This window comes from Rhinolophus sinicus, chromosome 5 (assembly GCF_057876585.1).
Source record: "Rhinolophus sinicus isolate RSI-liver-muscle chromosome 5, RSI-T2T, whole genome shotgun sequence".
Taxonomy (NCBI): domain Eukaryota; kingdom Metazoa; phylum Chordata; class Mammalia; order Chiroptera; family Rhinolophidae; genus Rhinolophus; species Rhinolophus sinicus.
In genome coordinates this window covers 82,774,187-82,792,487 of record NC_142505.1, presented here as the reverse complement: position 1 = coordinate 82,792,487, position 18,301 = coordinate 82,774,187, and the positions used below count along the sequence as shown (strand labels likewise).

Sequence of the window (18,301 nt, the reverse complement as noted above, 5' to 3'; positions counted from 1 at the left end):
GTAAGGCTCTCTGTTGTTAAATAGAGCAGAAGAAAAAGAAAAGAAACCATGCCTGGGAAATTGTACCTGCTGATTGGTCCTCATGTGTGTTTGTGTTTGTATTTTAGATATTCATAAGTTGAGTTGCAAGATCCTCAGGCCACAAACTTGGTTTGTGGTGGTCCCCTACTGATAGGGTTTCTAGAAGTCTGGTTGAAACTAATGACAATCCATTTTGAAGGATGGAACATGCAAGCTAGGCTTTGAGGACAAAGAAAATTTACAAAGAAATTTTCAAGGGTAATCAACAGTATGAATCACACAAAGAAAGACAACATGGATGAAAATAGTCAGAAATAATGCAGCAGATAATAGACCCACAATGCAGCAAAACAGACCCACACAAACTTCAAATATTGGAAGTATTAGTCATTAAAAAAACCAAATATCCTTACTATATAAATAAATAAATGACATCTTTAAAAATATCTGCATGAAACAGATATGCTGAATTCCAGGAAAAAGTGATACAAAATTATCAAAATCAAGACATAGCTTGATAAAGATAATGAATTTCAAGAACAGAAAACAAGACACATACAGGTAAAGAAAACAGCGTTCAGACTTATCCTAATCAACAGTCAATACCAGAATACGATGGAAATATCTATGAGGTTTTGAAGGAAAGAAATTATGGCTCAATAATTTTATACCTAGTCAAAATGTTGCTCAACTACAAAGATAACAATGCAGTAAACCGGAAAGAAAATTCATAAAGCATTGCATTAGCACTCATGAATGCATATTGAAAAAATTGCTTAAGGATGAAATTTAGCCAACTAATAGATGAATAGATGAATATAGATAAAATATGATGAAAACACTAATGTAATATTGATGTAAACAAGTATCTGAGGAAAAGAAAGTTGACTGAAGAATTTTATACCCAGCTATATTGTACTTCTCAAGTGTGTGAGAATGTGAGAAATACAACACCTATAAACTCCTTAACGGACCATGTCTGATGAAGTACAGCAAGCCAAGAGATGAAAAAAATATAAATGATTCAGGTATGGAGAAGCTGAGATAAATGACTGACAGTAAAGACTGCATTTCATTCCAGTTTGAGTACAACAGTTTATCTCAATTCCATCCTGAAGCCTCATCTAAACAATGCAGAGTAGAGAGTTAAAATAAATGGACCTATAAAGAAAAAAAGAGTGGGAGAAGACTAAATAGCAGGGGAGACAAGTCGAGGAATGCCTTCAAAACATTAGCAGCAAATAATTCCTAACTTAAAATTCCACACTCAACAAAATCATCAAATCAACATTTGATTTTATGACATCTGAATTTTTCATATGTCAAATTCTCAATAAATTTATTACCAAATATTCTTCAGGAACTCAAGGAAGTAAACCAAAAAAAGAAAGCCATAAAGTCCAGGAGATGAAATCAAACTAAGGAGAGAAATAAAAAAAATTCCCAGGATGATGGATAAAGTAAGTTCCAAACTGTCAGTTATGCAATAGGTCTACAGAACAAATAGTACACAATTGAGCAGGAATCTGAATAGCTCCAGAATGGCTCCAAGAAAAAAATAATGGAACTGAGAGAATTTTTTATGAGTTTAATAATGCAATGATTAAACTCATAAAACTAAAAAATATGGGGATAAGTTCAAAATATGTACATAGAAGAGTAAAGTGGAAAAATGATACGATCATTAACTTAAGGTACAGAAACAAAATCGCAGTACACCATGAGATTCAGGTATAAGTGATACTTAATAGTCATAAATATATAAACACTATTTAAACAGAATTTTGATATTGCTGTGAGAGTGGATGGGGTACAGGAAATGTGCAAGGGTGTGTGTGAATGTGCGCGTGTGTACTCGTGCCCCTTAGGAAAAGATATAAATGGTAATATCTAAAACTGAAATTTGAGAAAAAGCATTTTATAACCATATTATTTACAAATATGGAAGTAAACATAGAAAAAACAGTTAAAGCCTTCAAAAGTTGTTACCTCTGGACAGTTAGGCTTGAATAAAATTGAAGATTTTGTAGCATTGTATAACAAATTAAAAGTTTAAAACAAAATGTCTAAATTATGGGAATTACCTTTTCAAAACATATTGTAAATATTATAAACATTGATAAGGTAAATATATATAACAAAAAGTATAAAGTAAGGTGTGTAGAGTAAGGTAGACATGTAAAAACGTTTATTTGCTCATTTTAAAACAGGCAGTTAAGTGATGCGAATATCATAATCTTGTTTTTAACCTTATGGGGATTATTTAAGCTTAAGCAAGTTCCATAGTTTCATATTATTTCTGTTTTATTATATTCAAGCAAAATCTGGCTGTTTTAATTGTATAAGTAGCCATTTATTATAAGTTCGTTTTATAAAATTGTTTCCATCTATTAACTTATTCTTATATGCATTTGTAGATATATTTTAGAATGATGTTGACTTTAACATTAAGTCAAATGATAATTATTTCTGAGTGCTGGAATAATGATGTTAATTTGCTTTCTTTTTTGTCATTGAATATGTTTGAATCATGTGACTATATATTAAATGAATGAGAATCATCATTTACATACCTGAAGCCATTTATTATGAAAAAGTAATCGTAAGTGTACCAACATTCTTTCTACTTCACATGGACTGAATCCTTTAAAAATATAGCAGATGGTCTAATTAAATACTATCAATTTAGAAAAAAAAGAAAATATCCAAACAAAATATTAGTTAATTTGAGGAAAGACAACAGTGTTTTCAAAACAACACTACAGGAATACAACAATTTATGAAGTCACAATAAATTTTTGCATAAATGAAAATTACTTTAAAAACTGAAAGCCATCATTTACAATAGCTAGATTCATGCTGATGAGAATCATAAAACACGGTTCTCTTAATCATAACAAGATATCAATGAAGAAACTCAAATATCAGGAATCTGAAAACATTTCTGACTTCTACAATTCTTACTTCAAAAAACCTGAGAAACACCATGCTATTGTATGAACATGCTCTGCTATTGTAAGAAAAAACCCCGACAAAACAACAATTTTAAAAAAACACACTAGGGATTCAGAATGTAAAACACTTCAACAAATTGCAGTAACTATAAATATGACAATTATTATGGATGTGTGAATATGTACACTCTTTACGTGAATGAAAGGGTTGGGAACTAGTATATTAGTGAATATTATCATTTATCACGTCTTGTCAAGATGAGATTTCTACTTGACCCAAAATTATTTGTAGAGTTAGAGTTTTCCGAGGTGTCCCTTCCAGCCCCTTCACCCATAGAGTTGGGGACAATATTTCTTTAAATTTCACCTTAAGGAGCAGTAGTAAAAAAAATCAAGAAAGGGACCATAAATAACATGTAATTTAAGTTAAAAGAGATTTCCAAATTTACTAAGTAGGGGTTAGTAGAACAATCCAATACTTAACTGAATGGGAAGCTATTCCGCAAGGTGGGGTTTTCTTCCATTTCTCTCCCAGTGACCTGGGGCGGGAAGTTGGGGAGAATCGGCTTCAGGAACTTGAACTCGTTGGTCCCAGAGCCTCCCGTCAGACACACCTCATACTGGTAGCTCTGGGACAAGGTCCCAGTACCGCTGACGTCCACCAGGTGGCCCGGAAAGTGGCCCTCGGGCACCGAGCAGCCACCCAATGCGGCGGCCCTACCCCTCCTGCACAGCCGCACCGCGATGAACGCCAGCACCGAGAACAGGAAGAGCGACGACACCGACGCCAACGCGATGACCAGGTAGACCGTGAGCGGGTCGGCCTGGGCCGGGTCGGCCGCCGCTTCCGGGAGCGGCAGGTAGGGCTGCGAGAAGCCGTCCACCAGCAGCACGTGCAGCGTGACGCTGGCCGACAGCGGCGGCTCGCCATTGTCCTTGACCAGCACCACCAGCCTGTGCTTGGCCGCGTCGCGCTCGCTCAGCAGCCGCGCGGTGCGCACCTCGCCGTTGTGCGCCCACACGCCGAACAGCCCGGGCTCCGTGGCCTTGAGCAGCTGGTACGACAGCCAGGCGTTCTGGCCCGAGTCTCCGTCCACCGCCACCACCTTGCTCACCAGGTAGCCCGGCTCGGCCGCCCTGGGCACCAGCTCGGTGCAGGGCGCAGAGCCGTTCTGCAGCGGGTACAGCACGAAGGGCGAGTTGTCGTTGGCGTCCAGCACCAGCACGCGCACCAGCGCCTGGCTGCTCAGCGCAGGGGAGCCGCGGTCCGTGGCGCCCACGCGGAACTCCAAGGCCTGCAGGGCCTCGTAATCCAGCGCCCTCAGCGCGAACAGCTGCCCGTTGTCGGCGTTGATGGACACCAGGGCGGCCAGGGGCAGGTGCGGGTCCTGCGGCGGCAGCAGCGAGTAGGTGACCTGGGCGTTGGCGCCCGCGTCTCTGTCGGTGGCGCTGACGCTGCCTATGTGCAGGGCGGGGCTGTTGTTCTCGCGGACGAACAGGGTGTAGGAGGTTTGGGTGAAGGCCGGGGCGTTGTCGTTGACGTCGGACACCAGCACGGTTATGTTGTGCTGGGTTTTCAGCCTGGGGGTCCCCAAGTCGGTGACGGTGATGGTGATGTTGTATTCAGCCTGACTTTCTCTGTCCAGCGCTCCCTCTGTTACCAAGGTGTAGAAATTTTCTACGGTAAGTTTCAGAAGGAAGGGGAGATGGTCTTGGATAGCACACATCATTTTGCCATTGTCCCCAGAGTCTGGATCTGAAATTTCAAAAATAGCTACCACAGAGTCAGGGGTGTTTTCTAGGATATCACTGATGAGTAATGACATGGTCAATTCCGGGGCGTTGTCATTTACATCCATCACTTCTATGGCTACAGTGCATTTTCCTGAAAGACCCCCACCGTCTGAGGCCTCAATTTCCATACAATACGATCGAATTTCCTCAAAATCCAACATTCTTTTTAATCGAATTTCTCCCGTGACTGCGTTTATGTCAAACACCTGAATGATTTGATTTGAGGATTGGAAAAATGAGTAGGAGAGCTCTCCATAGGTCCCAGCATCTAAATCTGTAGCGGAAACAGCGATGATAAGAGAGTCTATAGGGCTATTTTCTGAGACCTGCACTTTATAGAGCAGCTGAACAAATTCAGGGGCATTGTCATTTATGTCCAGGACTATGATGAGAACCTGGGCTGTCCCAGTCCTGGGCGGTGACCCGCCGTCCAGCGCCGTGAGGGTTAACCTGAGCTCTGGCTGCTCCTCACGGTCCAGCGCTTTGTCCAACACCAGCTCCGGGTATTTCCTGCCATTGCTGTGATTACGAGTGAAAAGGTGGAAATGGGAGTTGGTGCTAATTGTGTAGTTCTGCACTGTGTTGCTGCCCACGTCTAAATCCTGAGCTATTTTCAAAGGAAATACAGTCCCCAGATGGCTGCTTTCCGAGATCTTTAGGAGGATTTCCTTTTCCAAGAATTCTGGGGCATGGTCATTTACATCTCGGAGTTGTAGTTCACCTTGAATAAACTGCACCGGGTTTTTCAGTAACACCTGGAAATGTAGTATACATGGATCCGTGTCACCGCACAACTCTTCCCGGTCCAATTTTTCCTTTAGGAGCAAATCCCCACTCTTCTGATTCAGCAGCAAATGCTGTTTGTTCCCTTTGGAAAGAATCCGGGCGCCCCGCGTGGCCAGCGCCCTTAAGTCAAGCCCGAGATCTTTTGCTAGGTTGGCCACAAAAGAGCCACTGTCCCTCTCTTCTAGAACAGAATACTTAATGGTCTCACCGCCTGCCTCCCACAATAACAATAGAATAATAATGGCGGTCACTTGCCTTTTCTGGGGCGCTTCTTGTAGCTGTGTCTCCATCCTTCCTCTGGGTCCAAAAGATCCAGTATTAAATCACAAAATAATTGCTTTGCAGCCAACTCTGTAATCTTGGTTTAATAATCTTGAATTAGTTCTTAACACTGACTGACATGGGGATAGCTGCCTCTCTGAAACCTTCTATCCCCAGTTGTGTAAAATATTTCCTTTGCGAGCGGCCAGAGACTGCTCAGCTTTATGGAGTCTTGGAGTCGCTGAGACTTTTTTTCACTCTTATCCTGCAGCGCCACCAAGCGTTCTGCTTTATAACTTCGGGTAGTTTTCACTTCATAATGTAACAGCGAAAACGTACATTCGGAATGCCTTTTCGGTCATAGGGTGTTATAAACTCCTTTCCCCTTCACTTTTTATGCAGTCTTGTCCAGGTAACTAACAGTAGTTGTGAGAGCAAAGTAATACCTATTTATCTATATCTATATTCGTCTTCTTTATAAAGGTACAAGTTTAGTATACAAAACTCAGCTGGAGACAGCTCCATTTAGTCATTTAGTATTAATCTGTGCAGAAAATTTTCTAGATTTTGGAGATAAAATGGTAAATTAAACACAAAAATTCTTGCTCTGGAGGAGTTTACATTCTATTACACAATACTAATTTGTTCTATTGTGTTAGAAGTTATCAATTTTAAAATACAGTTTCCACTCCCAAATAAATTGAAATGGGCCTGTAACTCCTGAAAAAAAAAAAAAACGTGATATCTTGTCAGTCTCTGGGCTACATATAGCCTTTGGGAATTTTTTTCCTTTATAAATTCATATAGCCAAATAAAGTTGAGAGGAAATGGCCATTTGTTTTATTAGAAGTCAATATAAGCTCCAAATCCAGGCAATGTTTTTCTACAAACATGAAGAAGGCAATAAAGTCAATGAACACAAAGATATACTTTCTAGGGAAGGGTTTTGACCTATCAACATTGGACAGGGAGCCATCCAAGTGTGCATTTTCTGAGACTATGGAGACGGGGTTTGAAAAACACTGTTGCACCAACAAAAGTCATGTGGTTGGAGTGAGAATAGCAGAACAAACTGTTTCCTTCAACGAAGAAGGCTATTATTCCAAGGAGGAGAGGGTAAAAATCTGGGAATACAAAACAGTAAGTGCTCCCTATATTCATTGAACCAATTGGTAATCATCCATGACAAAAGAGCCATGACAGTTCACTTATTTGGACACAAAACATAGGCAAATATAATTTAGTTAAGCCCATTTCCATTTTAATTAAGGATAAAAATAAAATATTTACTGAATTGTCACTTTAATATAAATTGCTTGACTTTGATGGGAATTGAAGAGGTCTTTTTCATAAACTACTACAACAAATGTAACCAACACAAAACCAAATATGAGTTAAATGTAAAAGTAAATGATTTTATGGTTAATAAAGATAAATGATACATACACAGAGAAAATCTAACATAATCTAATAACCTGGCACTAATAACTTACTTAGGTCTTGGCAGGTATCACACATATAAAAGCTTGAGAAACTAGGAGGAGAAGTTTGAAAAATATAATTTGGATTTTAAACAATACCTTTGAACTTTCAAATGGTTGGACAAAGATAAGGAGATAAAAATATACTCTCAAACATTTTATATTCTGTAGTAGAGTTTAGAGTGAGTGAAGAAGGGTGTTTTCTATCTAGAAGAAAAAGGAAAGAGTGATATTTCATAACTTTACTTATTAGCAAAGGTACTATAGTGTAAAGAGAATATTAACATTTCTGTATCCATTGAAAATTATTTTTAAGTTCATTATAGGAATGTTAATAACCTTCAGCAAATATTTATTAAACATTTGTAATTGGCCTGGTGTTTAAAAAAGACCATCATATTCTTACAAGAAGCTCACAAACTGCAATTTAATGTTTTGACTATTATACTGAAAAACACATAAACATAAATAAATGGCTATCTTAGCATTTAGCCATCTTTAGTGTTTATCTTCAGTAGGAGTTATCCCAAAATCAGACTTACAAGGGCACATTAAATAATATCAAACACATGTAAATTTTTTCCTACATAGCAATAGTGATGACAGTTGTCACTAATAGTTAGAAATACAATCTCACTTAAGCACGTTGGAATATAGTTTTGTAAAAAGAAAACATAATTGAATTTCAAATGTTTTAAATTATGCAAATAAAATTTTACTTTTTATTCAGATTGCCAAATATAGTTGAATGAATAATTTAAAGACTACTAATCATAACATAGGAAAACACTATGTAAATGCATTCTCTGAATTTCTGTTAATTTCATCCCAAGTAACGGTAGTAAAATAATCAAGAAAGGGACCAGCAATAACACGTAATTTTAAAAGAGATTTCCAAATTTACTAAGTAGGGTTTAGTATTATAGAATAATCCAATACTTAACTGAATGGGAAGCTATTCCGCAAGGTGGGGTTTTCTTCCATTTCTCTCCCAGTGACCTGGGGCGGGAAGTTGGGGAGAATCGGCTTCAGGAACTTGAACTCGTTGGTCCCAGAGTCTCCCGTCAGACACACCTCATACTGGTAGCTCTGGGAAAGTGTCCCAGTACCGCTGACGTCCACCAGGTGGCCCGGAAAGTGGCCCTCGGGCACCGAGCAGCCACCCAATGCGGCGGCCCTACCCCTCCTGCACAGCCGCACCGCGATGAACGCCAGCACCGAGAACAGGAAGAGCGACGACACCGACGCCAACGCGATGACCAGGTAGACCGTGAGCGGGTCGGCCTGGGCCGGGTCGGCCGCCGCTTCCGGGAGCGGCAGGTAGGGCTGCGAGAAGCCGTCCACCAGCAGCACGTGCAGCGTGACGCTGGCCGACAGCGGCGGCTCGCCATTGTCCTTGACCAGCACCACCAGCCTGTGCTTGGCCGCGTCGCGCTCGCTCAGCAGCCGCGCGGTGCGCACCTCGCCGTTGTGCGCCCACACGCCGAACAGCCCGGGCTCCGTGGCCTTGAGCAGCTGGTACGACAGCCAGGCGTTCTGGCCTGAGTCTCCGTCCACCGCCACCACCTTGCTCACCAGGTAGCCCGGCTCGGCCGCCCTGGGCACCAGCTCGGTGCAGGGCGCAGAGCCGTTCTGCAGCGGGTACAGCACGAAGGGCGCGTTGTCGTTGGCGTCCAGCACCAGCACGCGCACCAGCGCCTGGCTGCTCAGCGCAGGGGAGCCGCGGTCCGTGGCGCCCACGCGGAACTCCAAGGCCTGCAGGGCCTCGTAATCCAGCGCCCTCAGCGCGAACAGCTGCCCGTTGTCGGCGTTGATGGACACCAGGGCGGCCAGGGGCAGGTGCGGGTCCTGTGGCGGCAGCAGCGAGTAGGTGACCTGGGCGTTGGCGCCCGCGTCTCTGTCGGTGGCGCTGACGCTGCCTATGTGCAGGGCGGGGCTGTTGTTCTCGCGGACGAACAGGGTGTAGGAGGTTTGGGTGAAGGCCGGGGCGTTGTCGTTGACGTCGGAGACCAGCACGGTTATGTTGTGCTGGGTTTTCAGCCTGGGGGTCCCCAAGTCGGTGACGGTGATGGTGATGTTGTACTCGGCCCTGCTCTCTCTGTCCAGTGGTCCTTCTGTTACTAAGGTGTAGAAATTCTCCACTGACGGTCTTAGAAGAAATGGGAGATTGTCATCTATAGAACAAATAACCTGTTGGTTATTTCCAGAATCTGCGTCTGATACACTGAAAACTGCCACTATCATCTCTGGCAGGTTTTCAGGGATGGGGCTGATGAGTGACGACATTGTCAATTCAGGAGCATTGTCATTCACGTCCAGGATCTTGATGACTATAGAACATTTTCCTGATAGTCCCCCGCCATCTGTAGCCTCAACATCCACGTGATAAGACTGAAATTCCTCAAAATCCAAAGTTTTTTTCAGTCGAATTTCTCCTGTGTTTGGGTGTATTTCAAAGGGTTGGTTAACGTCATCGACTTGAAATAGGGCATAAGATATCTCCCCAAAGGTTCCTGCATCTAAATCTCTCGCTGAGACTGTGATAACCAGAGAGCCGAGGGAGCCGTTTTCGGGGACTTGCGCCTCATAGAGCTCCTGAGCAAACTCGGGGGCATTGTCGTTGCTGTCCAAGACCCGGATCTGAATCTCCGTGGTCCCTGACCGGGGCGGAGACCCGCCATCCAGTGCGGTGAGAGTTAGCCTGAGCTCTGGCTCCTCCTCGCGGTCCAGCGCTTTGTCCAGCACCAGCTCCGGAAACTTCCGGCCGTCACTGCGACTGCGAGTGAGAACGTGGAAGTGAGAATTGGAGCTGATTACGTAGCTCTGAAGGCTGTTGCTACCTGCGTCTAAATCCTGTGCCATTTTCAAAGGAAATATCTTTCCTGGTGTAGTAATTTCTGATATTTTTAGGAGCATTTCTCTGGCTGGGAACTCCGGGGCGTGGTCATTTATATCTCTGACTCGCAAGGCAGCCTGGAAAAACTGCAAGGGATTTTCCAGTAACACTTGGAAAGGTAGCACACATGGCTCAGTGGAGCCGCACAGCTCCTCCCTGTCCAGTTTCTCATTTAGCAGCAAATCATAGGTCTGTGGGTCAAGCTGCAAAGGCTGCCTGTTCCCTTTGAAAACAATCCGGGCTCCCCGCGCAGCCAGCTCTCCCATCCTGAGTCCCAGGTCTTTCGTCAAGTTGGCAACAAATGTGCCACTTTCTGTCTCCTCCAACACAGAATAGTGAATGGATTCTGAACCCGCCTCCCACAAAAGCATCAATACAATGAAGGTCGCCACTTGCCTTTTCTTGCGATGGGTTTTTGTTTGCGCCATCTCTATTGTTATGTGTGATTCCAGAAGAAAAATCCTTTTGGACTCCCAATCACCACGTCCACCGTCGACCCTCCGGAATGTCTTTGCTTCGAATTCGTTTTCTTTTTTTTTTTTCACTTTAGCGATGACTGCCTTGCTGAACACCTTTATCTTGGTTTCAGCTTAAATGTGTTCTGTATTTTTTCTTGGGTTTCTTGGTGAAATGGCGTCCGCGGAATTTGCAGAACTTGGATTTACTCTCTTAGCCTGCACTGCCACCACGCGTTCAAATTAATAACTTCATGAGGTACCTGCAGGTCAACACCATTTCCAAAATCTGACCTGTATGAAGACTTTTAGGTCGAGTCAGTGTTTCTCAAATTGGAGTGTGCGAACCATTTGCATAAAGGATTACCTGGGAGTCTTGGGGTTTTTCCCAAAGTAAATTCCTAGGCTTCCCTCCAGATCTAGAATCAAATTCTCTGGTGGTGCTAATGGAAATCTCAACTTCAATCTTTCTCCTTAAATGATTTTCATGCACACTAACGTTTAACTAAAAACCACTCCCTCAGATATTGTAAACATCCTATAATCAATTTTTTATTGTTTAGCAGTGCAATTATCTCTGATGACAATGTAATGTGTGAATCCAAGAATTACAACGTTTAATCATCCTAACGTATTAACAAACTATGTAAAATGTAAAAATTGGTTAGCAACAATGATGGGAAAATAAGCAATCATTTCTCTAAATCATATGACCAATAAAGTATCATGAACAATCTTGTGGTTACACCTGCACACTAAAGGGAACAGTAAGGTAGGAGGAAAATTGAGCTCAAGAAATACTTACGATAGAAATATCTTATCAAATTAACTTATTTAAAAGAGGAACTAAGAGCAATCAAGTATCTGTCATAAGTAAGTGTTTTAGAATTCTACTTCATTTTCATATAGATAGTCACGTATTTTGTATGTATTGGTCATGCTTTTATTAGGATTGTTCATTTTACTATAACTAAAAATCAAATTCCCCTCCTATACTAATTAATTAAAATCCAAACATATTATCCTGTCATAAGAACATAACGCAATGCAGAAAACAAACATTCATGACTCATCTCTACTATCCTTTCACAAGGATGGCACTAGGTCCTATGTGTAGGTAGTGAGAAAGGTGAATTACATTTGAGTGGATAGCATGGAATTCAATGATGATTTATTATGGCTATATCTATTCCTATTGCACCAGTTTCTGCTTAGATAAATAGGAAAATGTATCTCTAAATATCCTGAAAATACATGAAATGGGCCAGTACACATATAAGAACACAAAATACACCAAACATAAACCATTTCAGATTCATTTCATATTTATTGAGAGGTGAATAAAACAAAAGTTCAAGCAAAAAGTGAGTTCAAGCAAAATTCACTTCAGGTAAGAGCCGAAATGATGGAAGATTTAAAATGAGGATATTTTCCAAAATACTTCAACTCTTGGTAAAATAAATAAAGCTAAATAAAATCTAAACTCTAAACAGATGACATAATTTTGTAGTTGAAAAGCAGAAGGATCTTCCCAGAAGGATAAAAATAATATCACCATGACCAGCATCCACGGTTCACTTAATAAATGTTACTGAGAATAGACTTTCTATCAATAACAAACTGATAAAGTAAAACCAACAAGCCTAAACATCTTGGTTGGGTTTAGTTTCTTCTCTGAAAAAAAGCTATTTCCAGCTCAATCCTAAATGCTTCCTTCTTTCAGTGAACATTCTGATTCCTGCTTAATGGCATCACTGGCATTCAGAGTCCTTTTTCCCTGAAGCACCATCAGGCATCCTCAAATACCGCTTACTGAATTATTTTTCATTTTAAAGCAAATTTTATCAGCAGTACAGTATGTGTCAAACTCAATTTAGATAATTGAAACATCTTTGAGAATGTTGGTTGTTATGACAGAGAGAAAGAAGATAATATCTTAATGTACTCAAAAAAGATTATCAGCTGGATATGTGAAAAAACTTCCTTTTTATGGACAGTGGATTATATTAGATCCCTTATGGAGAATGCTTCTCTGTTTTCTTCTTTTTGCTTTGATTTAATTTGCAGAGTAGAGTTGAATTGACTTTGCTTTTATAAATATGTCTCACAAGGAATATTCATTTAAAAATTTAGTTATGAAAACAAAACAGTTCAACATATACAAAGTAAACATCATAAACTTCCATTACAAATCATCTGGCTTCGCAATATTCTGTCTTGTTTCATCTATACATTTCCCTCCACTCTGTGCCTTCCATTCAATGTTTACTTTGGTATAGTTCTTTTCTTTAGGTAATGTTCACAAATTGAAATGCACTAATCTTAACTGCATAGCATTTTAACAAATGGATCGATCCATGTAACCCATACCTCTTTTAAGATACAAAACATATCCAGCATTCACTGAGAATCATCTTAATCATATTTTCCAGCTTAATTTTAATAATTAGGTGGCAAAAGTTTGGTTTCCTCTGGACACAACATGGAAAGGCAAGTGACATTAAAAAGCACCATGGCTCATGCTCTTTATACTCATATATGCTAGTGTGAGGTGACTGATAGTTTTAAGATTAATTCAGCTGGCTTATTACCAGTGAGTTGAAATAGTACTTTAACTGATGAAACATTGTAGAGTGTATTATAATTTTATTTAGTTAGCTTATAATTATTACATAGTTGATCAAGCTCATTTCTATTTTTATGCTATACATGTTTGTTTTCCTTTCATTCCATTATATAATAACATTTCAAAATTCTTCAGGTTTATTTAAAGTGAAAGATAAAGACCAACTTTCAAGGATGAATTGAACTTCTTAAAATCTTCTTCAATTCAGTCATATGCAAGAAAAACAATAATTCAGGGAAAAGATAAAGATGTGTAAGTAATCACTGTTTAAAAACCCTCTCAATTGATGGGAGATAGGCTGTAGAAAAATTTGAAAATATAAAGGATTTGATGCTAAACATAGTTGAAATCTCAAATGGTTGAGGAAGAAGACTTTTTGTCCATCTTGCTAGATGTTTGTCAATTTTATTGATTCTTTCAAAGAACCACCTTTTTGTCTCATTGATTTTCTCTATTATTTTTGTTTTGAATTTCTTTCTTTTATTATTTTTATTATTTCCTTTTTCCTGTTTCTCCTGCTTGCTGTGGGTTTATTTCCCTCTTCTTTTTCTATATTCCTGAGATGGGAGCTTAGATGATTGATTTGAGACTTTTCCTCTTTTCTACTCTACACATTTAATGCTATAAATTTCCCTCTCTGCACAGCTTTAGCTGTATCTTGTAAATTTTGATATATTGTCTTTTCATTTCCAACTCAGTTTGATGTTGATTTTTTTTTAATTTCACTTGAGACTTTGTTTTGATCCATGTAGTAGTTAAAAGTCTTTTATTCATTCTTTTAGGGTAGGTCCACAGGCAAAAAATTCTCTACCTGAAGGATATTTTTCTGGATATAGGATTCTGGGTTAATTTTTATTTTCTTTCATCGCTTGAAAAATATTGTGTCACTCTGACCTCCAGGGCTTCGATAAGAAATCTACTGTCATTCAAATTGTTATTGTTCTATGGGTAACATGTCATTTCTCTCTTACTGCTTTCAAGATTTTTCCTTCTCTTTAGTTTTCAGAAATTTGACTATGATGCTTTTTGGTGTGGATCTTTTTTGGTTTGTCTTGTTTTGAACTTATTTGGCTTCTTGATTCTCTGTGTCTGTATGTTTTGCGAAATTTGGAAAGTTTTCTCCTCTCTTCCTGAGAGTCCAATGACACAAAGATTCAAGTATTAGATCTTTATTATTGTCCTACAGGTCCCTGAGGCTCTGTTAATGTTTTAGTCTATTTCCTCTCTATTGTTCATATTTGGTCATTTCTATTGTTCAAATTCACTGAATCTTTATCCCCTCTATTTTGCTGTTGAATTCATAACTGAGTTTTTCATTTCAAGATTGTATTTTTAATTTCTAAAATTCCCATTGGTATTTCTTTATAGCTTTTATTTCTTTGCTGCAACTCTACATTTCTTTGCTCAGACTCCTTATTTTTGCATTTGTTTCAAGCATGTTTGTAATTGCTTGTTGAAATGTTTTTTGAAGTCCATTTAAAAATCTTTGTCAGATAATTCTAACATCTTTCATGTTGGTGTTGGCATCTATTAACTGTCTATTTCATTCACTTTGATATCTTTCTGGTTTTTGGTATGACCTAGATAGTACCTCCCTAGATGTGCATGTACCCAAAAGGAACTCTGGCCCAAGTGCATGAGGAGATATATTCAAGAATGTTTATAGCAGCATTATTAATAGTAACAAAACTCTTGGAACAAACCAAAAGTCAATCAACAGCAAAATGAATTTAAAAGGTAAAGGTGTATACAATAGAATACTACAGAGCTTATAATCTGTTGGTCAGTTTATACACTGATAGTTATCCTCATGGTAATAAAACAACCACATTACAGGAAAGAGGAAATCCCAGAGCCACCATCACCCTATATAACTGAGTTACATGAAAAGCAAATCTGCTGACAAATCAAAGAAGACCTTGACCATAATATCATTAAGTCACTCCACTTTTTCAATACCATATATATTTTATTCTCATTTTGCTATTTTACTATCTAGAGGTAAAGGCTAATGTTCTGATTTGTGGGGAGTCATTAAGTGTGATATTTAGGCCTTCCCTCAACTCCATCATCACTGTTGCTCCCTCTTTTGGTTAAATAAAAGAGAGTAGGATCACATATGCCTGTGTTATAAGTTAGCTATTTCATTTTCTGTATCTTGAAGTGAGTGGTGAGTCCAAGGGTGAATACGTAGGTAAAAACCAGGCTGGATATTCTGAATTCATAACACAAAATATGTGAATATATGTACATTTTATCTCTTTACATGGTAAAAACATGATATTGCTAGAAACTGCTTTTCGTTTAAATGTTATGTTAATATTCATCGCTATCCAAATAATACATAAAAATACAAAATAAGTGAAAAACTAACAACCTGGGTAAGGAAAAATTTCTCCTTGACTATCAAACTGCCAGCCCAAATTTCTCTCCCAGAAGTAATTATGGCTACCAATTTACCACGTATACTTCTAGGTCATTTTAAACATACATGTGTGTTGATAATTTTATGCATATGGTACATATGTGTTTTCTCTCTCTCTCCCCATCTATTACATACATGGTAGCATGTTGTAGATTATCAGCCTGGAGTTTACAATTTTCAGTATGTAATATGTCTTGAAGATATTTAACTGTTAATAGTATCCCATGTTTTATTTAGCCTTTCCTTTATTGACTATCTTGGTTATTCTTAGGTTACAGTATGACAAATCATATTTCAATAGCTTTGTTGTACATGGCTCCTTGGGCATATAGAAAGTTTTTCTGTAAACATGAATAACATTACTGGGTCTTTATGTATGCAAATATTAAATTTGAATTGATACTGCCAAATTAATAATTCTATATTCAAATAAAATGCACACCTAAATAAAAAAAAAGAATACTATAGAGCAGTGTAATGAATGAACTACATTAACATGGATGAATTCAATATTTAATGATTGAAAAAAGTAAGCTCACAGATGATCCATTATGAATTCATTTATGTAAATTTCAAAGACAAAGCTAAACAATATATCGTTTAGAGACATATGCATATCTGCTGCAATTATAAAGAATAGATAATTAATAAAAATTTCGGGATAGGTGTTGATTTTCATGAGGACGGAAGATGTAATGATGGAAGTACACAGGGATTTCCAAGTCTTGGCATTGTTCTAATTCTTAAGCTGGGTGATAGCTACATGGGTGAATATTTTATTATTTTTACTTTAAATTGCACATATATATTGAATATACTTTTAAAAATGTTTAATAAATCTCAAAATAGAAAATTAAAAACAAAAAAGCAATGTCTCTGCAGTCAGGCTGCCTGGATTCAAATCCTGATTCCACCACTTATTAGTGAGGTGGCCTTGGGCAAGTTACTTTAACTCTGTATGTCCCAGTTGTTCACCTCTAAAATGGGGGTGACAATTGTATCGTTATTTTGAAGATTATATGAGATATGTGTAAAGAATTTAGAAAACAGCCAAGTGCATAGAAAGTGTGTAATAAATTATATAACATACCAATACATTATGTAACATATACTAATATTTAATAATAACAATTATTTCCTCTCATGATATCCCTTCAAAAAACTTAAGACTCATTTATAAAGAAATAAAAGATTTGTTCCGGAGATCACTAAGACATTTAGTGCAGATCTTGGAAACCCAGCATAAAGCCTTTTGTATCCATACATTTGCAGGGCCACATACTGAAAAGAGTTCCCTGCCCATTCATCACATAGGTCCGTAAAGTCAAGTCTGATGTTTTTTAAACCTGGCCCTGCACTGATTCACAGAGAACAGCTTGTCAGAATTTCCAGTCAGACATAAACTTGGGGGCAGACTGCCGTATCATACAAAAGACTTATAAAATAGCAACCTTGATTATACAAAAGTTCATTTGAAAGAGTTTTGGAAGTATAAGAGAGAAACACGTAACAGAAAAAAAAAAGAATTCTATTATTTTCTTTCATATGGAAAATCAGAAGAAACTGTTGTTAGTGGAACAATAAATGGAGGTTTTGGTTTGTGCAGAGCAGTATCAGAAAATAGTTAGCTAGCTATATGTGAAGAATGGATGTTTACTTGTTAGGTGCTGAACAATAATAGCAGGAAATTAATTGCTTAAAGTTTATGAAAAAGTTATAAACATGTTCTTTACTGATAATGAAGTAAATATAGAAAAGCTAGAAAGTAAAAAGTTTAAAAGTGCTATCCGATAGGATAAAATGAAAAACAGACAATACCAGGTGTTGGCAAGACTGTGGGGGAACTGGTACATCCAGACACTGCTGACAGCAGGGTAAATTGATACAACCACGTTGGAAAACTATTAGGAAATATTTACAAAAAGTGAACATGTACTTACTAAATGAGTAGCAATTCCACCCCTAGGTATTAATATTTACCCAACAAAACGCAAATACATGTTGGTCAAAAGACATGTATGAGAACGTTCAGAGCAGAATTATTCAAACAGCCAAACCTTGCACCATCCCAATTATCCATCTACAGTAGGATGGATGGGCAGTGTAATTTCACAGTTCATACTGTGAAATATTCATACAGTGGAATAGTATACAGCAATGGGAATGAATAACTAAAATTAAAAACAATATCATAGATAAATGTCATAAACATGTTGAGTGAAAAAAATAAAACACAAAACAGTTCACACCATACTATTCCATTTATATAAATTCAAAACAAGCAAAACTATAGTATTTGAAGTCAGGATATTTATTATACTTGGACTAGTAGGGATAATTTGTACGGCACCTCGTGTGCTAGTAATGTTTCCTTTCTTCACCAAGATGCCGATGCCAAATATTTTCACTTTCTGAAAATACACTAAGCAGACATTAAGAATTTGTTCTTTTTTCTGTATGTATGTTATAATTTGATAAAATATTTGTTTTAAGAAAATGTTTGCCAGTGGGGATGAGAGCTAGGAGAGAAGCATAGATAGATTTTGCTTTTATGTTTCTTTCAACTATTACATTTATTATATGCATGTATTCATTTGAAAAC

The 18,301-nt window shown here is 38.4% G+C and overlaps 2 protein-coding genes across 2 annotated transcripts; both read right to left on the bottom strand.

The window, feature by feature from the left end:
• Window positions 1-2,192: 2,192 nt before the first annotated feature.
• Window positions 2,193-5,845, bottom strand: LOC141567279 (protocadherin beta-17-like). The gene has a single exon (XM_074313668.2). The coding sequence runs from the start codon at window positions 5,843-5,845 to the stop codon at window positions 3,455-3,457; it is 2,391 nt and encodes a 796-aa protein (XP_074169769.2). The 3' UTR covers window positions 2,193-3,454.
• A 2,391-nt stretch (window positions 5,846-8,236) lies between these two features.
• Window positions 8,237-18,266, bottom strand: PCDHB6 (protocadherin beta 6). The gene has a single exon (XM_074313670.2). The coding sequence runs from the start codon at window positions 10,619-10,621 to the stop codon at window positions 8,237-8,239; it is 2,385 nt and encodes a 794-aa protein (XP_074169771.2). The 5' UTR covers window positions 10,622-18,266.
• Between the last annotated feature and the right edge of the window lie 35 nt (window positions 18,267-18,301).

Excerpts from the sequence above, each read along its gene's own strand:
- LOC141567279 (XM_074313668.2), bottom strand. The coding sequence starts at position 5,845 with ATGGAGACACAGCTACAAGAAGCGCCCCAGAAAAGGCAAGTGACCGCC.
- PCDHB6 (XM_074313670.2), bottom strand. The coding sequence starts at position 10,621 with ATGGCGCAAACAAAAACCCATCGCAAGAAAAGGCAAGTGGCGACCTTC.